This window comes from Perognathus longimembris, chromosome 3 (genome assembly GCF_023159225.1).
Source record: "Perognathus longimembris pacificus isolate PPM17 chromosome 3, ASM2315922v1, whole genome shotgun sequence".
Lineage (NCBI taxonomy): Eukaryota > Metazoa > Chordata > Mammalia > Rodentia > Heteromyidae > Perognathus > Perognathus longimembris.
Window position 1 is genome coordinate 70,718,987 of NC_063163.1, and position 21,928 is coordinate 70,740,914.

The window sequence follows — 21,928 nt, forward strand, 5'->3', positions numbered from 1 at the left end:
CAGTTAGGGGTGGGTAGGTTCTGTGGCTTTCTCTGTGGGACCATGCTCTGCCGCTGTATTGTGCTCACCTTTGTGGGTCTCTGTTGGGGGTTCACGGGTCAGTGATTCAACGTGGCGTGATGACTTTTCTCTTCTTTGATTCTTTCCCCACTAGTTGCTGTGGGTCAAGAGAGCTTGCCTCTCAGATTGAGTATTGCTGCTGAAGGGCAGCTTGCCCACTTGTGTGAAGTGTTCTGGTCCTGGATTGTGTGTGTGTCCTGAGATGCTGTGGGGTTTTCCAGGCTGGGGTGTGGTGATTGGCGGTGGCAGCGGCGGCCCTGGCTCTCCATATCTGCAGCGCCAGGCTCCCTTGCTTTTGTCTGGTCCTGGCTGTTTGGTCCCGCACTGCCGGTTCTGAGCCGGTGGTCCCAAGCCACCGTCTGGTTTGGTCCAGTCTGCACGTGTGTTGGAGAATTAAAGTCTCCAACCAGTGGAAAAATTTAGCCCCTGCATGGTTACTCCGATGCCTCATTAGCACACTAATAGGCCCTTGGGAACACATTCCCAGTAAGGAGTTTCTGGTGTCTGTGGGCCAAAGGAAGCCACCAGTTGTTGTGAGAATCTCCTTTTTCCCCCTGCTTAGCAAGTCTCCTCAGGGAGACTCCCTGAGGAGACTTGCTTGACCAGGTGCCTTTAGTGTTAGATTCTCACTATAAACAGCAAAGTCTCCTCACTGTTATTTTCACAAGTACTTGGAGAAGTCAAGATTGAGATAGTAGCTAGTAGATAATTATAGTTCTACCTAGGTTGTATACAGTTCCTTGCTTTGATATCAACAATCTTTGTAGTCACTACCTCCTGTAATTAGAAAGGCATTTGTATCAAGTTCCTGCCCTCACAGTAGGAAATTTCCTCCACTTCTGTATTTGAGATAAATGTCATGCTGTATTGATCTTTTACCCTGTAATTGTAAAATTGGTTTCTAACCCTATATAAACCCTGGCCCTCTTGGAATAAAGTATGCATTGGTTCACTCGCCTTTCATCCCCCGTGTCCTGATTTCGACTGCAGTTACCCAGGTTCAACACACGTGGTCTGGGGCCTGTGGCTCTCCTGCTTGTCTGGTCTCTGCACTCATGGTGGGACTTTTCTGCTGTTGCTTCTGTGGTCATTGACGATCTGTGGTCCTGTTTGCTGGCACCATGGCTGCTTTCCCAGCCTGGCCCTATTCCGGCTGGGGTGGGGGCAGGTACCCTAGAGATTTTCTGGCCTCATGCAGATTATTGGCTTTTCTTTCTTTGTTCTTTTTCATTTCCTGTGTTTCTCTGTTTGTTCTGGTTGTTGGGTTTGCCAGTCTCTTGATGGGGCATTGGGTGTTGGAGTTCCCACCTCACTATTTGGTTGGAGAGAGTTGGGGTGCCTCCCTATTGTTTTGGTGCCATCTTCCTCCTCCCCTTATTTATTTATTTCTTAAGGGACAAAGGATTTTATTTTTGCCAGTCCTGGGCTTGGACTCAGGGCCTGAGCACTGTCCCTGGCTTCTTTTTTGCTCAAGGCTAGCACTCTGCCACTTGAGCCACAGTGCCACTTCTGGCCATTTTCTATATATGTGGTGCTGGGGAATTGAACCCAGGGCTTCATGTATACGAGGCAAGCATTCTTGCCACTAGGCCATATCCCCAGCTGGGACAAAGGATTTATTCTGATTCATTACTTCAAAGGATTCTATTCTTAGTTTCCTGAGTCCTGAACTGGGCAGAACAGGATGGCAGTGGGGAAATGGAGCACACTTCACACCAGCCAGGAAAGGCAGTAAGGGAGAGAGGGAAACTCTGTGTGTGTGTGTGTGTGTGTGTGTGTGTGTGTGTGTCTGTGAAAGAGATAGATTGACAGAGAGATATTGAGAGTTTAGGAATTATTAAATCTGGATTACTTAGCTAGAATTTGTGTTTCCATTGTGTGTTCAAGAGATCTTGCAATCTGCCTTTGTCAACATTTCATGTCATCCCATATTTCCATTAGATTCACCAACAACATGAAAAGTAGAAACCAAACAGGTGTTTCACAATTCTTTCTCCTGGGACTATCAGATGACCCAGCACAGCAACCACTCATCTTTAGCCTATTCCTGTCCATCTACCTGGTCACTGTACTTGGAAATCTGCTGATCATTCTGGCCATCAGCCCTGACCCATACCACCTCAACCCCATGTACCCCCATTTATAGAATGATATTTCAATGAATCTATACTACAATGTGTAACGGACTGTGCAACTATAATAGCTACCACCCCAGTTTCTACTGGTCATGAGTGGCTTTCACTTGAATTCCTAGATATTCAGGAACCTGAGATCTGAGGATTGTGGTTCAAAGCCAGCCTGGGCAGGAAAGTCCATGAAATGCTCATCCCCAATTAACCAGAATTAAGCTAGAAGTGAAGCTGTGGCTCAGATGGTTGAGTGCCATTCTTGAGCAAAAAAAATTAGGGATAGTGCTCAGGCCTCAAGTTCAAGCCATAGGTCTGGCATAAATATATACACATAAAAACACAAATAATGGGAGAGGATAGGAGGGAAACACTGGCAGAGAAGGAGGGAAGGGGTGACATTGTCCAAAAAGAAACATATTCATTACCTAAGTATGTAACTGTAACCTCTTTTTACATCACATTTATAATAATATTAACAAAAATTTTAATGCGAATGAAGTACTGTTACTGATGAATGGAATTGTGAAATGAGTCTTGTGAGATATGGCAGTGGTTTGAAGGAGGTGGGAGGAAAATAATTGCAAATGGAAATGTGCTACTGTGTTCATCCTGGGATATCTTCAGATATTATTTTTTGTATTGTGCAATTTATTTTGATAAACTGTCAATTAATTGCTAAAAGGAATTCACAACACTGGAATCCACTCCTATTTATTTATTTTTGTTATTCATGCGCTTGAACTCTGGGCCCCGGACACTGTCCCTGAGCTCTTCAGGTCAAGGCCAGGGCTCTACCACTTTGAGCCACAGTGCTACTTCTGGTTTTCTTGTGGGTAATTGGAGATGTCTCAATCCTCAGATCTCAGCCTCCTGAGTAGCTAGGATCACAGGTCTGAACCACTGGCACCTGACTCCACTCCTATTTTTTTTTTTTTTTGGCCAGTCCTGGGCCTTGGACTCAGGGCCTGAGCACTGTCCCTGGCTTCTTCCCGCTCAAGGCTAGCACTCTGCCACTTGAGCCACAGCGCCGCTTCTGGCCGTTTTCTGTATATGTGGTGCTGGGGAATCGAACCTAGGGCCTCGTGTATCCGAGGCAGGCACGCTTGCCACTAGGCTATATCCCCAGCCCTCCACTCCTATTTTTAAGTTAGTTATTGATGCTTAAATTTTTCAGAAAGCTATCTTTCTCTGGGATTTTAATACAAAGTTTGTCTAATATAATTTTTAATACTAATTTTGCTTATGTACTCACTTTACTTTTCTATATTAGATATTCTTTGCCCTTTAGAGTTACTATGTACATAGGAAAGTAAAACAGAGACAATATTTGTACCATACTTTAGTCAAATTGTGTACTTATGTAGATGGCTCTGCATATGATTTCACATATGTTCATAATTTAGATTGAATAGACATATGAGAGAAAACATGTGTGCTTTGTCTCTCTGAGCCTGGATTACTTCACTTAACATCTTTATTTTGTCTTCAACACCATCTGTTTTGCTGCAAATAAAATAATATCATTTAAATGGATACATAGAACTTGACACAATAGTGGTGGACAGTGAAATCAGGATAGAAACATCAAGTTAAACTATGTAGAGACAAGATAACCTAAAAGATATTTGCAGAATATTCCACTTCATGAATGCAGAACACAAATGTATTTTTTCCTTCAGCACATAGAACACTCTTGTGAACTAATAATAATCATTCAGGCCAGAAATTCATTTAAAAAATCACATGTGAGGGCTGGGAATATGGCCTAGTGGTAGAGTATTTGGCTCCTATACATGAAGCCCTGGGTTTGATTCCTTAGCACCACGTATATAGAAAAAATCAGAAGGGGCGCTTTAGCTCAAGTGGTAGAGTGCTAGCTTTGAGCAAAAAGAAGCCAGGGATGGTCCTCAGGCCCTGAATTCAAGCCCAAGGACTGACAAAAAAAAGCGCGTGTGGTAACTTTCCTGACCAAAATTAAATTGAAGTAAGCACTTATGGGAGCACAGAACAAATCCAAGGAAAGCTACTGCAGCATTCCCATGAGAGTAGTGATGTATGCCCCACATGCTATTCCATAGAACAAGAAAACTGACAAGTGAACCCCCAGGTGGTAAAGGCTTTGCAATTTCTCTCTGAGGATGGCATTCTCAAGATGGGGGCTGCAACATGAATATAAGAGAATGATTCCTGCCACTGAATGTAATAGCAGATGATAGAGGAAGGTGTCTGAATAGGCCAGTTTGAGGATCTGAGTAAGGTTGCAGAAGAAGTGAGACATTTCCAGGGTCTATGCCAAAGGACAGGTACAGCAGCTGCAGGGTGTGGAGCAAGGCCATCAGGAGGCTAATGGAAAATGAGAGCAGATTCAGGAGGACACATAGTTTTAGACCCATGATGGCCATGTACTGCAGTGGATGGCAGATGGCTATGTGCCGATCAAAGGCCATGGCTGCTTTGTAGAGGTTTTCCCATCCAATAAAAACCATGACAAAGCAGACCTGGCTTAAGCTGGACTGTGGCAGTTCTCAAACAGATGTCATTAAAGGACTGCAAAGGAAAGTCAACACTGACAGCTAAGATGATGAGTAAGTTGCCCAACATGGTGATGAGGTAGATAGACAGAAACAGGCAGATGAGGACAGATTATAGTTTGGGGTCATCTGTCATTTGCTGACGAAGGAATTCTGAAACTCCTATTCAGTTTAGAGCTTATGTAATGCCAATGGTCCTGACGAGGATGATGGTTTAAAGAATACATTGGATAATGTGGACATTAAGGGCTGGTGGCTCATGCCTGTAATCCTTGCTATGCAGGAGTCTGAGCTCTAAGGATGTCAGTTCAAAGCCAATCTCGGCAGGAAAGTCCATGAGATTCTTATCTCCAGTGAGCCACCAAAATAGCCAAAAGTGCAGCTATAGCTCAAGTGGTAGAATGCCAGCCTTATGGGGATGGGAACTGCTGAAGAACAGTACCCAGGTCCTGAGTTCAAGCCCTGATTCCCCTACAAAAAGCAAACAAGCAAAAAACAACAAACGATGTGTGGGCAGCTGCAATATCACTTGAAAGGTTTGGAAATTCAAATTTTTGTTCTCCACTCCAGACCTACAGCTGAAATGCCTTGAGGATAAAGAAGAGGAATCTATGGCTCAACAATTTTGCATTTAGTTTGGACACAGTTTGGATACTGGGAACCTCTTCACTCAAACACAAGATTTTTCATGTCATTTTTGAGAACTCAGATGAACATTCAGCCATTCTCTTCTAGTGTTTTTCCCCCATTTCTTTCTTCCCACAGCTCTTCCCTCTTCATTAACCTTCATTAACCTGAATTATTGATATCCAACTCTGCTTCAATAATTGGGCTAAGTATCAAACTTTTTTTTCAAAGTAAAAAGTATGGCCTTTGATTCCATGATTTCAGGCCTCAAAACAAATAAAGAGTTGTGAAAAAAACACTTTGCAAAGAAAATCTTTCTGAGCGAAAGTTCACACACTTGAAAATTCTGTTGTCTTTTACACTTGTTAGTTCTTATTATCTATCCCACTCTATTTATCTCTGAGGACATTCAGATAAGGCAGGACCTGTAATGGATATAGATTACACAATTCATTCTTGGTACACTGGGTAGGAGATCAGACATGGGGATTGTGTGTGTGTGTGTGTGTGTGTGTGTGTGTGTGTGTTTGTGTGTGTTGGTTCTGGGGCTTGAAGTGAGGACTTGAGTGCAATCTCTGAACTTTTGTGCTCTAGGCTAGCATTCTACCACTTGAGCCACAGCTCCACTTTCAGCTTTTTGCTGGTTATTTCAAGATAAGAGTCTCATGGACTTTTCTGCCCAGGGTGAACTTTGAAACATGATCCTCAGATCTCAGCCTCCTGAGTAACTAAGATTATAAGTGTGAGCCACTGGTGCCCGGTGATTTGTTTTAAAATTCTGACTGAATAAGAGACTTTTAGCTAGCTTCCACTTGGGAAGTAGAAGAAAGAAGAAACCAAGTTAACATCCATAGCATGACTGATTAAGTATGAGGACAGCCGTTTATGTTGCTGAAACTAAGACTAGGTAAAGCTGTTGTTTACAGTAAGAAAAAAAACTCACTAGGGAACAATAACATCAGTCATCACAATATTTATTCTACACACTTACATGTTTCAACACATAGCCACTGACCTGAATTAAACAGCAAAATGGTAAGAGCTATGAAACTATCTGACCTTACTCCTTATACGTTGACAAAGGGGCATTTGTGTGACCTGGTTAGTTTCTAGAGGAATAATGTCCAAAGTAAATATCGTAAATGTTGTGTAAATATGTGTAAATATTGATGAATGAAAGAAGATATGTATTCCAAGAACACCCCAGACTTACTGAGTTTTATGCTCCTTGTCAAAGAGGAGATTCTGTCTAGAAGATTCCTGTATGGCATGGTCACAAACCTATTGTTCAGCCTCCCAATTCCCAGAGGCTCAAAGCCCACGGGTCCTTATTAGAGAAGGAACTTTACTACCCTGGTAATCCCAGGAGTGCACCAAGCAGAGATGAGGGTTACAAGAGAGAGGAGCTCAGTGAAGTTGTGCCCCTAACTCCAGAAGCCAAGGTGAAGTCATGCTATGCTCTGCATTGTTTCCACTCACCTCTGTTTCTAGTACTTTCTGCCCGTAATGGAGTGGGGGGATACCTTTTCAGTAAATTCTAAACCTCCCATAGTAGCTATGAACAACTCTATTTCTACTTCTTGTCAGAAAAAGAAGTGGACTCATTTTAGGTGTGTAAATACAGCATATCTAACCTATCTAAAATACCTTTTCTCTATCTTCATCTATATCTATCATCTATGTCTCTTCAATACATCTATCCACTTATCACCTCTCTCCTATCTGTAGCCATTTCTTTAGGTCTATCTATAATCTATGATCTATCATTTCTCTCTTATCTACATTTTTATCTATTTCTTATTTATATAAGCATCATTTATCTACCTGTTGTCTAGTTCTTTTCTGTTTATATCTATAACTATCAATATAGTTCCCTTATCTATATCTATTTATATATCAATTCATCTATCTCTCATCTATCTATATACTAGTCATTTATCTTTCCTATCTAAATCTATTTATATCTCTTCATTTATCTGTATCTACCTTTCATCTCTATCTATATCTACCAGTCTCTCCTATCTGTATCTATTTACCTATAAACATCTATTATCTATCTTTCTAGCATCTATCTCTCACCTATTTATATCTATTTATCTATCTAATCTGTGAGCATAAGTTCTTTTATCAGCACAGCTAAGACATTATAAAAACACAAACACCTCTCAATTCTGGTGGAGGATCTCGGTTCAAAGCGAGCGTGGGCAAGAAAGTCTGTGAGACTCTTATCTTCAATTACCCACCAGAAAACCGGAAGTGGCACTATGACTCAATATATATGACTCAATATAGTAGTATAATGCTAGTCTTGAGGTGAAGAGCTCAAGGACAATGCTGAGGCCTAGAGTTCAAGCCCCAGGACCAACAGCAACAACAAAAAATACAAACAGTGACAGTGTAGAGTTGAAGTAAACCCCATTTTTGAGGCAGTAGCCATTTTGTTGACTGTTTAAACTATGAGTAACCCAGGCCACCAATTATCCCGGCTAGCAGAACAAGCTTATTAGGGCCCATCTGGTCAGGAAACTCCCTGCTTAACTCTAACCACCTGCGAATGCTTAACTCTAACTGCCCTGGAATGTCTCTAGCTCTGAGCCAATCAGATTTGTATCTGTATCCTAATCTTGCTTGAACACCTGATTGCTGTAACTTTGTGGGTTTTTTGCCCTTACAAGCTCTGTGAAATTTCAGCTCAGGCCTTCCTCCTAACCTCTGCTGTGTCGGAGTGTAGGACAAGGCCCGAGCTGCACCCCGCCTGAATAAAGCCTTGCTTTTGCATTTCAGAATGTCTGGCTCTTGGTGGTCTTCTTGGTGGTCGTCTCGCGACTTGGGCATAACAAGAGGCGCATCTCTTTTTAAGTGTCATTAACATTACCTGTACTTTAACATTCATTGTGCACAAAAATGTTTAATTCAGTTCCTGTGATCACTACCAACAGTAAAATATAGTCAGGAATGTTATCACCTTTGTGTGTGTGTGTGTGTATATGTGTGTGTATAAACATATATACACACATGTATACATACATATATAAATGTCCTTTCTTACTCCATCATGATAAGAAGTACTCTTACAATTTTACATCCATTGTGGGATTGTGAGTGGAAATGATTCTACTTCAATTTAAAATGACTCTTCAGCTACCAAAGCTTCAAAAGTCAGTGGAATGAAGATATGTAAGGAGGATTATTTTTCAAAGAACACAGTTGTTCCCTATTAATATTCATTGTGATTTAAAAACATGTTATATTATTTTCTTTAAGTAGTTATGCAAAGGAATTTTAGTTCAACAAGTCAGTTTATGAGTACAATGCATCTTGTGATCCATGTCACCTCTTCCATCTTTCTCCCTCATTTCTGCCAAACCCACCAATCCCAAAAAGTTACCTAAGGTCCACTTTTACAGATGTATATTAAATATTATGACTACATTTACCTAGCCTTCTTTGCTCCATTGTCCCCTTCACATCAGATAAAACACATTTAAGCTTCCCATGGGAGGCCTTTTTTCTATGTAAGGAACCCAAGGTTTTATAAATGTAACTATTTTATAACATATGTTGTGATTCTCTGTGAGTTTATAAGTCTGTAGGACATACCATCTTAACTAAATGTGATTTTTTGTCTTTATTTCTCTCATTTGAGATATGAATAACTCATGAAATCGACAATAATAGGCTTGCAAGTGTGTTGGTACATGTCTCCGTGTACCATAAAATGAATAATAATAGAGAAAACAAAATGTTTTCCCAGATTCTTCCCCAGTACTGGGATTTGAACTCAGGGTCAAATGCTCTTGGTTGGCTTTTTAAATCAGAGGTGACATTCTACTACTTGAGGCACACCTTCCACTTTGGGTATTTTGCAAGTTAATTGGAGATGTGTCTCTTGGGATTTTCCCGCCAGGGCTGGCTTTGAACCTTGGTCCTCAGATCTTAGCCTCCTGAGTAATCAGGATTACAAGCCTGAGCCACTGGTGCTGTGCCCAGGATGAAATTCTTGTTTTTTTCAAGGTTGGTGCAACAATGAGTGATTTATTAGCTTCACAATGGTACAATAGCATTTTGGAGAATAGAGGAAAAAACAAGGATGTTAGAGAACTTTTTACATAAAAAGGAAATGGAATTTGTAAGGGGATAACTTTCAATAAAGTTACTTATAGAGATGGAAAAATGAATTTGGCTGAATGTCAGTCCTTTTTTTTTCTGAAAGAATGTGATTGTTGTTAGGTCCTCTCCCTGAGGGCTACATGCAGATGCCCCCACCTCATTAAGTCTCCACCCAGTTACCTGGGTAACCAGCAGACCTGGAGGCAGTTACCTCCCCTTTCCCTGAGGTCACCTCCTAATCCACCTGGCCACACCCCTTGCCCCTGCCCTAAATAAAGCAGGGCTGGGTGGGGGTCTCTCTCTCTCTCTCTCCCTTCTCTCCGGCCATGGATCATCTTGGCCACAGGCCAGCAGTTCAGAGTATCCCCAGTCCTGACGGCCCTTTTTCCATGAACCGAACTGCTGCGAGACGCCACGTGGCACTTTTCACTAATACCATTGCTGGCCTCCACCTCCACCTCCACCTCCACACCACTTGTCTACCCTGGTGAGTGAAACTGCTGCTGCTCGGGTTCTCTGCCGCTCCGTCCGCCGCTTCTGCCGCTTCTGCCTGCCGCTTCTGCCCAGTAAGCTCATCCACTCACCAGGAGCCTCCCTCCCGTGCTTTTTGGGTTTTGCATCACAGTCACACCCGAGCCGGGACGCTGCTAGCACGCCTCTTGACAATGAGGCCTGCTCGAAATACTCGCTCAGATACAGTTTTTGCCACTGCAATGAAGACTCTGCTAGCACGCCTCTTGACAGTGCAATGAGGCCTGCTCGAAATACTCACTCAGATACAGTTTTTGCCACTGCAATGGTAAATGGTTAGAAGTCACTTATATTCAGGCTCTCTCTCTCTCTCTCTCTCTTTCTCTTTTCCTCTCTTTCTCTTCCTTTTTCTCCCTCTCTCTCATCTTCCTGCTTACTTGCTTACTTTATAAAATTTCCAAGTTGTACCATCGTTGTGTGCCTTGCTCACAAAGCTGCCTCTTTTCACAGACCTCTTAAACTGAGGCTTGACCAGCAGTGTGCTTTGTCAGCAAAGATATCTAAAAGTTCTTTTCTCTAGCATTGACCACGTGGTGGATGTTGGGTTTAACAGTCATCAGCTCAGGCGCCATTATGCCATGCCATGTGTTCTCTATTAGAGTGTTTGTGTCCTCCTGCCTCCCCCCTCAACATGGCATCCCACTGGAGTTTATCAAAATATGGTTTCTTCATTTGATAATCTGAAAATTGTTGTTTGCTAGCAAAATTGTTTTTCTAACCGACTACGTGGTTCTAAAATATTGGGAAAAAAAAAAGAGGTCATTTACTATTGGAATTTCAAAAGAGTCTACTGCTGAAATTCATTTTTGCATGCTGTAAAACCTATGTGCACAGTGTGTATGTCTGTGTAAATGTCATTTGTTAATGTGTTCATCTAGCTATATATCTGCGCTAAAACTCATCACATCTACTGAGTTTTGTCATTGCAGAATTCTGGCAAGTATTTGGTCAGTTCTTGACAAGGTACAGGTAAGCTCTAGTCCCCTTGGTCTCCTTGTTGTTTTAATTGGAAATCAAAAGGGCTTTTGTTGCAAAGACTCCTTGGATTGCAGTTCGAAGCCAGCCCGGGCTGAAAATCTCTCTCAAACTCCATCTCCCAATTAATCAGCGAAGAGCCAGGCTGGAAGCATGGCTGAAGAGACTTATCTCTAACCAGCCAAATGCTGGAAGGGGAGCTCAAGTGGTAGAGTACTAGCCTCGAGCAGAAGTGCTCAGGGACAGTGCCCAGGCCCTGAGTTCAAATCCTGTGAATGCCATCGGGGACAAGCCATCCCAGCAACAAGCACCTAGATCCCTGGGACTCAGCCAGTTCAGGGAACAAGGATCATGGAGAGGAGTAAGAGGAGAATTATATCAGATCCTAAATGGAGTCACTTTGTCTCGCCCTTTCAAAATTAATCAGAGCCGGGGGATCAAGAGGTAGTAGCTTGTCCATCTAATGTCCATGCCTGAGTATAAGAACTGTCCAAGTCATCCAATTTTTAATTTTGTGCCCTAAACTCTTCCTTTTGCCTTAATTTTTTTTTGTCCAGCCCCTGCCTCATGAGACTTCTTCCAGGCTTCATTCAAGGACTGGCATCTACCACCAAGGGACCCTGCTGCTCGCCTTCTCCAGGAGAGCCACATTCCTGCCTTTTACCCCTAATGCCGACGCCCCTTGCCAGCAGGAAGCAGCCAGAGAGAGTCTTCGTCCTTTTTCATTACTATTAAAAGGCTGGAATGTTAGGTCCTCTCCCTGAGGGCTACATGCAGATGTCCCCACCTCATTAAGTCTCCACCCAGTTACCTGGGTAACCTGCAGACCTGGAGGCAGTTACCTCCCCTTTCCCTGAGGTCACCTCCTAATCCACCTGGCCACACCCCTTGCCCCTGCCCTAAATAAAGCAGGGCTGGGTGGGGGTCGCTCTCTCTCTCTCTCCCTTCTCTCCGGCCATGGATCATCTTGGCCACAGGCCAGCAGTTCGGTAATAAACTTTCTTTCCTGCCTGAATACCGCGTGGCGTTCTCCTTTACCGGCTACCTACTTTAAAAACCTAACAATTGTGTGTGTGTGTGTTTACATTTCTTTGTTTTTTTTTGGGGGGGTTAAGTTATTACATATATTTAACAGTATACATTTTGACATTCACAATGATGAAAATTGTTCTACTCTACATAGCTTATGAAGTCTATGATCTTTAACAATACAAACTCTTTCTCCATTGTGGGGATGCTGGCCGTATATGTAGAGGGGTGGTCCCCGATTGACCTCCCTTCCTCCCGCCCTGGGACCGAATGGCCAGAAGCCACTCCTACGCCTTCCGAGTCCAGAACCGGAAAGAGTAGTTCTGGCTTGGCCCACCTCCCGTCTCGATCTCAGATCCACGTGGATGCCTCCAAGATGGCGCCGCCGGTGCCCAGGAGTGGTCCTATTGGGGCATGACGTCAGCCCGTGGGGGGAGTCCCAAGATTCCACTCTGGCTGAGACAGCCCGGCTCAGCCAATTAGCAAAGCCTGCCTTCCCGCCTTCCCCACCATAATAAAAACCTTCCCCCGCCCCTTGGGCGAGGAGTTCGGTTCATAACCCCAGACCATCTCCCTGGAGTCTTCTTTTCTCTGCGCCACTCGCCGACATGTGAGAAGCTGCAGGGGCGGGAGATTTCAGTATTTCACTTTCCTTGGCTAAACGCAGCCCAACGAGAGCATGCCTTCACCTTCTGCGGGCAGAAGATAAGGCCTGTCGGGATCTGAACAATCCCCTTCTCCCCGATCCCATGGGGAGAATGGTGAACCCTTAAATCTATGAAAGAGCACTCGGCCTTGCCCTCCACCGGCGGAAGGCCAAAGGCGTACTCCCATGGACCTGCGCTAAGTTGAGGAAAGGTTGTTGAAGCCTCCCCTCCCCCTGTCCCCTCACATGTTACCAAGGGCGGGAGTGAAAAGGAAGGCATCAGTGACACGCTGCGGTGGTGGGATGCATCTCAAAAACTTTAATAGGGAAAGGCACTTATATAGAAGTGATGGCAGGAAAGAAAGGGGGCTGGCCAAAGGGCCAGTCATAGGCTAAGGACCATGTCCATCAAGTGACATCACGAAACTTCCTTTGTGGGCGGGACAACCCCATCATGGTGGCACGCACGTGTTCACCTCCCAAGGGGCAGAGGCCAGAAGGTGGGAGGGACTTCCATTGTCCCAAGGCTGGTGGAAGGGCAGCCTTCCCCCAAGGCCATAATAATCCCCAACATCTCCCCCTTTTTGTTTTTTTCAATGAGCAGGGGATGCTGTAAACATATGGCATGTGTGGGCATAGGGAAAATGCTGACATGAGATCTGTGGGGCCCCTTCCACAAAACTGGGGTGAGGGGTAGGTAAGGGTTCATCCGTCTGGCTTTGTCCAGAAGTCGGAATCCTCAGCTGGTTTCTGCCAAGTGCAGGAAGGTGCAGACATCAGCCCTCTTTTGCTGGTGAGGTAGAAGCTGAAACTCTGGCATTCCCGGCAGTTCACAGTAGCTGATAACTCAAACATAAGTGATTAGTAAAACATTCTTTTATATAAACATTGAAGCCAAGGTGCTAAACCTTTGCGTTTACTTTTTTAAACATTTCTATCATAAAACATTGGGGTTGAGTGTCAATACCCTCAGCTCCTATTTTCTTTCCAATGGGACTCCCCAAGTCTAGCAGCAGGGGGAGAGGAAAGGAAGAAGCATGGTGCAAAATTCCTTTAGTTTCTTTGTGTGACACTGTAGACAGTATTGCCACAGCAAAATATTGAGCCATGAGATGCTCAAGAAGGAATCTAGAAAGCAAACAAGGAAAGGAAGCTTGGTTGCCTCCTACCGTATGCAGTCCTACTTTCCATATTTTTATGGGAGAGCAGAAGTCCAACATGGTCCTCCTTTTCCTGGAGAAAACAAGAAAACATTTCTCCAGAGCGGGTGCTCTGGGTTTAATTTTCCAATCTGGAAAAACACATATACAGTACTCCATCCCACACTGAATCGGGATGATTTAAAATTTCTTGATAATTAACATAAGCATAACCATCCTTAATTAATCCTGGGGAATACCCCCCCCCCCTTTTTTTTAAAATTATGACACCAGCGGCCACCAGGCAGGGAGTATGGGTGGAGGTCTCGTCTTCTGTAGCTACTTCCTGCTGTCAAGGGGGCGACGTAAATCAAGGGCCCCTGGTCAGCCTGGCAGTCCAGTGTAGCTGGCATCATTACCATGAGGATGGTCACTGGGGCCAGAGAGTGCTATGGTTTTCTCCAGCCCCTCCTGCATCTTGGGCATACCCAGAAGTTTCCAAGGCTAGTGTCTCCAGGGTTCAGGCCTGTGTTAGGGTGACGGCTGTGAACGGCAAATTCCCAATTGGTGATCTCAGCAAGAGATGTTATTCTGTCAAAAGACACTTTTGAAAAGGTCAGGCAAAGTATTGACAAGTTCTCAGAGCTGGTTGGCATGAATGGCATAGAACATACCCTGGGCATAAGTCAGGAACGGTTCCTTTTGGAGCATAAACCCAATTGTAAAGTGAACAGATAAGGAGAAATGACTGAAAGAAGTGTTTAATGATAGAAAACTGGTTTGGCATAGCCAGTCAGAGGCAAAAAAATAAATATATATATACACCTATATACAACTGGCAGAAAAGGAGAAAATGGACAGGAATTATCTCTCTCGATTTCCCGGCTCTGATCCATTTTGAAAGGGTGAAGCAAGGCAGCTCCCTTTAGGATAATGTGGCACCATTCTCCTCTCACTCCACTCCACCTTTCCGTCTCCTGGACTGGCTAAGTCCCAGGAATTTAACGTTTGTGGCTGGAATTGCATTTTCCCACCCGCGTTTGAACTCAGGGCCTGAGCACTGTCCCTGAGCACTTTTGTTCAAGGCTAGTGCTCTACCACTTGAGTCACGGTGCTGCTTCAGCCTTTTGCTCGTTCTCTGTGGTTGAGTTCTCAATCTGGCTCTTTGCTGTTTAACTGGGAGGTGGGATTTTAGAGAAATTTTTTTCTTTTTGCCTGGGCTGGCTTTGAACTATCCAGGCAGTCATAGTCATACCTGCCCTTTTTTTATCTCCAATTGAGCAACAAGGAAAAAACAACAGAGATAATCCATTTGTAACTCATTGAGACTGACCAAAAACTGCTTGTTAAGGTTTTGCTATAACACTTAGAGAACATGAGATTTATATGCCATCAACTTGAATCATGCCATTGAATCCCACTGGCAAGTGAAAGAGAACACAGACAAATGACAACCAAGGGCAAAGGGTTAAAGCAGTGTGGAATCCTCAGTTTTGGCAGTGGCTGCATCCCTCATCCCAATTTAGCAAGTTCCATGCCATGTGATGGAGAAATCTAGGCAAGGCTGCAGTGGCATCTCTGGATAGACTGTCACATCTCGCTCTGGGTTGCCTGCAAAATTTCTATATAGATTGGTTAGGGTGTTTAAAATTTTTTCCCAGCACTTCTGGCTCTGGTATACTGATGCTCTTCTGGTTTAAGCAGGGTGAAAAGACTTTCTTAATCACAAAATTCACCTGGCTAGCTCTGTGGCCACTAACATAACTATGGTGATTTAACCTGGAGTAACTGTTAGGATGGGGCTATTCATATCCTCACAAGGCTCATAAATCATTCGAGCAGCTTCCAATGCGAGAGAGAGCAAAGAATCATTAGTAGTGAAACCAGGCAGTTTGGGAACAGACTGTGGTGGCAGCTTCCTGTACCCACAGGCTGCCACCGTCCATGTGGCTAGAACATATGTCCACCTGTATCCTATAAAGCAATATATTAATCCTGGGTCAGGAAAGTTGAGGTTAATAGTCACATTTGTATGAAGCAATCCCAATTCCTTGATCTTGAGAGTTTATGAGAACACAGGAGAGAAAAATGGGAAGGTAAAATCTTAATTTATGCCAAAGAGTTGTTAAGACTAGATGCACACTTTTAATACACTGAATATAAAATAACACACTGGTTTTGTACCATTGTACTTTTACCACATGTTGCATATTTGAACCTTATGGAATTTTTATAGACACCTTTGTTTGCATCAAACATTGGGCTGAAAACCTATTGTTATGCTTTTAAATCTTACCAACAACCACACACGCGCGCACACCCACCCACAAAAATACCTGAGCGCTCTTAAAATTGCTTTGATTGGCCATTTAAATTTTCTGGAATTCCAGTGGCAAAAGGTATTAATTTGCCCATAATAGAACCACGTGGTTGAATAAAAAACAAAAAGGAAACCTGTTAATTACACACTCCCAACATGACAATTTTTAAGTCACAGTGGACAAGCAAACCCTTTTATCCATCTAGAAAAACTCCAGTTGATTTTGTATCTTTGAACTGGTAAACATGGAAGTTTAATCAAATTACCTATTGTCGTATCAAAACTTTGTTTTTCCCTTTAATATTTTGTTTTGGTTCCCAATTTGAAGCTTTCCCTGGCTTTAACCCCACCTGCAGTCATAAGTCCGACACAGAGCGAAAACGTGCAGGCAAGCAGGCAGGGTACTAGCCCCCCCATCAGTTATCACAATTGCTGGAGGCTTGTTAAGTCTTAGTCCCCGCCCAGCCCAGAGGAGTCTGGCACGCCCATCACCTGGGGGGAATGGGTGGGACCCCGCCTTCAATATGGGGGACCCCATTGCGCTCCATGTGTGTGTTAAGTCAGAGAAATCAGGATTCAACCAACTCACCCGAATTTCTGAGCTTAACCACCATCGGCGGGCACAAAGTAGTTTCTGACCAAAACCACGGTCGCAGGGCTGTAGGACTCCGGGCTGCTGCCGCAGCTTCTGCCGCCCGCGCACACCAAGGGGGACGCTGGCCCATGGCCCTGCAGAGCCTAAACTGCACGCCGCGCCTAGCCCGCAACATGACTTCCCAGCGCTGTTCCCCAGGGGCAAAGCCCCACTCAACACTGCCCACTGTGTCCATTGACCAGCTAGAGAAAACTTAACACTAACTCCTTTAACATTAACTCCTCTTTTTTTTTTTTTTTTTTTTTTTTTGGTTTTAACTCCATCCCAAGGCTGGGGCCGCAGGCAGGCTGCTGGCTCCACCCAGCCACTGTAAGCACCTCAGCCTGGCCACAAGGCAGCAATCTCCTGAAAGCTCTGCCGCCGCCATGCCACGGCTTCCCACGTGGCGGAACCGCGCTTCCGCCGCGCTGTGCTCGGCCCACCATACTCGGCTGCCCAAATGCTACCGCAAAAGACGCCCTGTGCCACCCAAGGCCACGCGGGCCCCAGCGCACGCAGCTCGCAAACCCGGGGCCGCGCGGAGCCCAGACTGTACTCCGCGCTCAGCCCGCGAACGCCAAACCGCTCCGGCGCTCGGCCACCCACTGCTTCTCAAGCACCACTGCGAGTGCCGGGCCGTCTGGCCCGGGGTGCGCAGAGCAGAACCGACCCCAGCCCGGGGTCGCCGTCCTCTTGCTCTGGCCCCACTGCTCCACTGACATGTTTCTGCGGGAGGCACGCCCCGCTCCCTCCCCCGCCTGGCGCCAAATCGCCACAGCGGGGCAACTCTCTCTGGCGCCGCGTCCCGCGAGCCCATGCCTGGCCTGTCTTGTCTCCATGCTTCTCCCCATCTGGATGGGCTTGACCCTCCTCTAAAACCCTACTTAGCACAATCTGTGGGGATACTGTACCCCGAAATTCCCGGCCATGTGATTCGCCCCCATCTGGGCGCCAGATGTTGGGATCTGAACGATCCCCTTCTCCCCGATCCCACGGGGAGAATGGTGAACCCTTAAATCTATGAAAGAGCACTCGGCCTTGCCCTCCACCAGCGGAAGGCCAAAGGCGTACTCCCATAGACCTGCGCTAAGTTGAAGAAAGGTTGCTGAAGTCTCCCCTCCCCCCAGCCCCCTCACATGTTACCAAGGGCGGGAGTGAAAAGGAAGGCATCAGTGACACGCTGCGGTGGTGGGATGCGTCTCAAAAACTTTAATAGGGAAAGGCACTTATATAGAAGTGATGGCAGGAAAGAAAGGGGGCTGGCCAAAGGGCCAGTCATAGGCTAAGGACCATGTCCATCAAGTGACATCACGAAACTTCCTTTGTGGGCGGGACAACCCCATCATGATGGCACGCACATGTTCACCTCCCAAGGGGCGGAGGCCAGAAGGTGGGAGGGACTTCCATTGTCCCAAGGCTGGTGGAAGGGCAGCCTTCCCCCAAGGCCATAATAATCCCCAACAAAGGCCGAGTGCTCTCTCATAGTTTTTTGGGTTCGGACCATTCTCCCCAGGAATTTGGGGGGGGGAAAGGGATCCTTCAGATCCCAACACTCCATTTGGGATGATATGCTCTTTATGTTTCTTTTGTTTAGCTACCTCAGTTTCCTGCTTCATTCCTTTTTTCCTAATCCCACCCATGAGATGCTTGGTGCCCTTTCTTCAGTGTCCGATGTAGAGTTGGTTCCCTCTGCTATTTTATTGTTGTTTTATTATTGTTATTATTCTCACACACTTTCCACTCATTCTGTGTCCTCTTTGCTTTTTACTGTGTTTTGGTATTTTGAGACCTGTTTACTTTGCTCTATCTCTTTGAACTTTAATTATAACACCTGCATATCAGGGAGACCATATGTCATTTCTCTCTCTACTCTTGGCTTGTCTCACTCAGCAAGGTTTGTCCTAGTTCCATCCATTTTCCAGTGAATGCTAGGATGAAATTCTTGTGGTCCTAATCACACATTCATTTGGAAGCCATTTTCTATGTGAGACGAGATATTTTCTTTTTGTAAGCCTATACTTTATTTATTGCTATAAAATTTAAACATCGAAGTATCAAGATACTTTTTCTAGATACCCATTAAGTTCAAGTCCTATTTCACAATGTCTACTTTTTCCTTCCCTTTAGTTGCTTCAAGTACAAATCAGACTTGAAAATTTTGAATAAGTTCCATTTAGTCTCATTTCTGGAGGCCCACTCCACACAATCCCAATTTTTCTTCCCTCTTAACTTAAGGCTTATGTAAGCATGCAGCATCAGAAAGTATCCTTTTCAGACTTAAATTTGTTTGCAGTGATTCAATTCTCAACATGACTTCAGGGTTTCAGCAGACCCTTTAATTCCTATATTAAGACGACATTGACTTGCCTACTTGTGGACATTCTCTGAATTTCACATGTAGGTAAATTGAGATTCCACCTCACTCCAGTTAGAATGACTATTATCAGGAAAATGAACAAGAAATGCTCATGGGGATAAGGCCAGAAGGGAACTCCATTAGACTGTTAATGAGAATGTAAATGTGTTCAGTCACTCTGGAAAGCAGTACGGAGGTTCCTCAAAAGACTAAACATAGAGCTCCCATATGACCCAGCATTCCAGCCCTGGGCATTTACCCAAAAGACCACAAAGCCACACTAAAACCACCAGCATAGCCATGTTCATTGCAGCATTGTTTACCATAGTTGAGATTTGCTAAAAAAAACAAGACCTTTCCTGACCTCTTTCTATTTACTTCTTAGCTTTCCAGATTTTACCCCCACACAGACTTACTACACCTTGAGCCACAGCTTCAGAATCTTCCTGGGGGAATCCTGAACAACCAAATTGCATCAAGAGAATGGAACTCATGTGTGAACTGTCAAAGATATGCCATGATTAAACCAAGTTAAAATGTCTCTCAACAATTACATTACCTTATTATTTTAGAAGAATTTAGTGCCAATGAATAGTCAGGCATTCTGAATCACTATAAATCTTGTTCTAGAAATCCAAATACAAAACAAATGACACATCATGGAAGAAAAGCTATCCTACCCATGAGTTTCCCTAAGGCTTCCTTCATGTCTTTGTTCCTCAGGCTGTAGATAAAGGGGTTCAGCATTTGAGGTACCACAGTGTAAATCACTGAAGCCACTGCATTCTTCTGAGAGGAGTCAGTAACTGCAGAGCTGATGTACACCACCAAACCTGTCCCATAGAACAAGGAGACCACACACAGGTGAGGGCCACAGGTGGAAAAAGCTTTATACTTTCCTACTGCTGACATTCTCAAGATAGAAGAAGCAATGTAAGTATAGGAAATAGGATGCTAGATAGAGGAACACACCCAAACAGTCAAGCTCCACCATATATCATCATTTGATCAACGAATGTATCAGAACAGGCCAGTTTGATGAGTTCAGCAAGTTCGTAGAAGAAATGGGGGATTCTCGAGGCTGTACAGAAGGAGAGTCTCAATAGCATCAGGCTATGGAGCAGGCCATCCATTGTGCTAATGTACAGTGAGGCCAGAATCAGCAAGATGCAGACATAAGGGTTCATGATGTCTGTATACCTCAAGGGGTGACAAATGGCCACATGGCAGTCATAAGCCATCACTGCCAGGAGACATCTTTCCATGTCACAGAAAACAAGATGAAGCCAATTTGGGAGATACAACCCGCATAAGAGATGCTCTGATCCTAAGCCTGGATGTTCATTAGCATCTTTGGTATTATGCTGGAGCTTAAACAGATATCGGTGAGTGATAGATTGGAGAGGAAGAAGCACATTGGGGTGTGGAGTTGCATGTCTGAGCCAATGGCCAGGATGGTGAGTAAATTGCCCAGAATGGTGATCAGATACATGGACAGGAACAGTCTGAAGATGACCGGTTGTAGTTCTGGATTATTCTTCAATCCCAGAAGAAAGAATGATGATGTAACTGTTTGGTTTTTGGCTTCTATGATGTGAATGAATCTGAGGAGACAGGAGTGAGAATATATGATCTATCTATCTTGGTGGTAATATAGCATGGTGAGGTGCAATTACCAAAGTGATAGACATTTTTTATCTTTGGAGTTTAGATTCTAGTATCATCATAAAAATCCTTATAGCTTGTCAAGCCCCCAAACTAGTATGTTGTGCCCATATATGGGAACCACAGCAACTACAATGTCACTTTCCATCTTCCACACCAGAACAAGAATTAAAAAAAAATAAGACCATTTTGCAGACATCATCATGTTTGAGAAACAGACAATTTCTGCTCTGAAAAACAGGTGAAGGCAGGTGCTGAGGACTCACACCTGTAATCCTAGCTATTCAGGATACTGAGATTTGAGTATCCTGGTTGAAAGCTAGCCTATGCAAATAAATCAGAGAGACTCTTACCCTCGATTATTCCAGCTAAATGCCAAAAGTGGAGCTGTGGCTCAAGTGGTAGAGTAACAAGCCTTGAGTGGAAAAGATAAAGGACAACATCCAGATCATGAGTTCAAACCCCAGTGCTAGCTTGTGGGCACACACACAGACACACACACACACACACACACACACACACACACACACACACAATAAGTGATTCATTTGATGTAGAGTATGTAATCAGGAGAATGAGAGCCACGTGCCTATATGTGCAAAAGTGTATGGGAAACTATTGAGGGAATAAAAGGAAGTCGACAGGAGAGACACCAAGGACATTTTATTTCTTTTAGCTATGGACTCTCCTCTCCTCTAGGTTGAGAGCCTCCTACAATGTCCACTCCTATTTCCAAACAACTAATGAAGGAGCTTTCTGTGCCCTAGAATGAGTTCAAGGAAAATGATGTTGAACATCCTACCTGATTATTGAAAATGGAGTATTTGGTCCTCAGGAGCTATAAACAGATTGAAAGAATGAGTGTCGGGACCCCTTTCACCCTCGCGCGTTTCCCGCCCCGTCCTGCTGGGCGGAAAGCTGGAGTGGGGCCCAATGTGCAAACCTTGGCGGTGCGTAGTCGTGAGATACTCCTCCTCCCCTCGCATACCTAAAGAACGACACGGGAGTCATACAGGCTGTCTCGAGGTAAGCTTCTGGAACTTCCACCGGATTTACTCAGGGGAGGGGTTTATATAACAGTAATGGTGGCAGAAAGGGAAGGGAGTAACTGCATACTAGTGATAGGCTGATAAGCTGCCCATCACAGTGATGTCACAGAACTTCCTCTAGAGGAGG

General features: G+C 44.4%; 1 protein-coding gene and 1 pseudogene across 1 annotated transcript in view; one reads left to right on the forward strand and one right to left on the reverse strand.

Moving 5' to 3' along the window:
* Positions 1-2,014: 2,014 nt before the first annotated feature.
* LOC125348707 (olfactory receptor 18-like) overlaps positions 2,015-21,928 on the forward strand; it is a 42,583-nt gene continuing 22,669 nt past the window's right edge. Inside the window, exon 1 of the mRNA XM_048342164.1 lies at positions 2,015-2,073. Within this exon, the coding sequence (XP_048198121.1) occupies positions 2,015-2,073 (59 nt within the window). The remainder of the gene's footprint in view (positions 2,074-21,928) is intronic.
* On the reverse strand, positions 19,745-21,738 carry LOC125349722 (annotated as a pseudogene).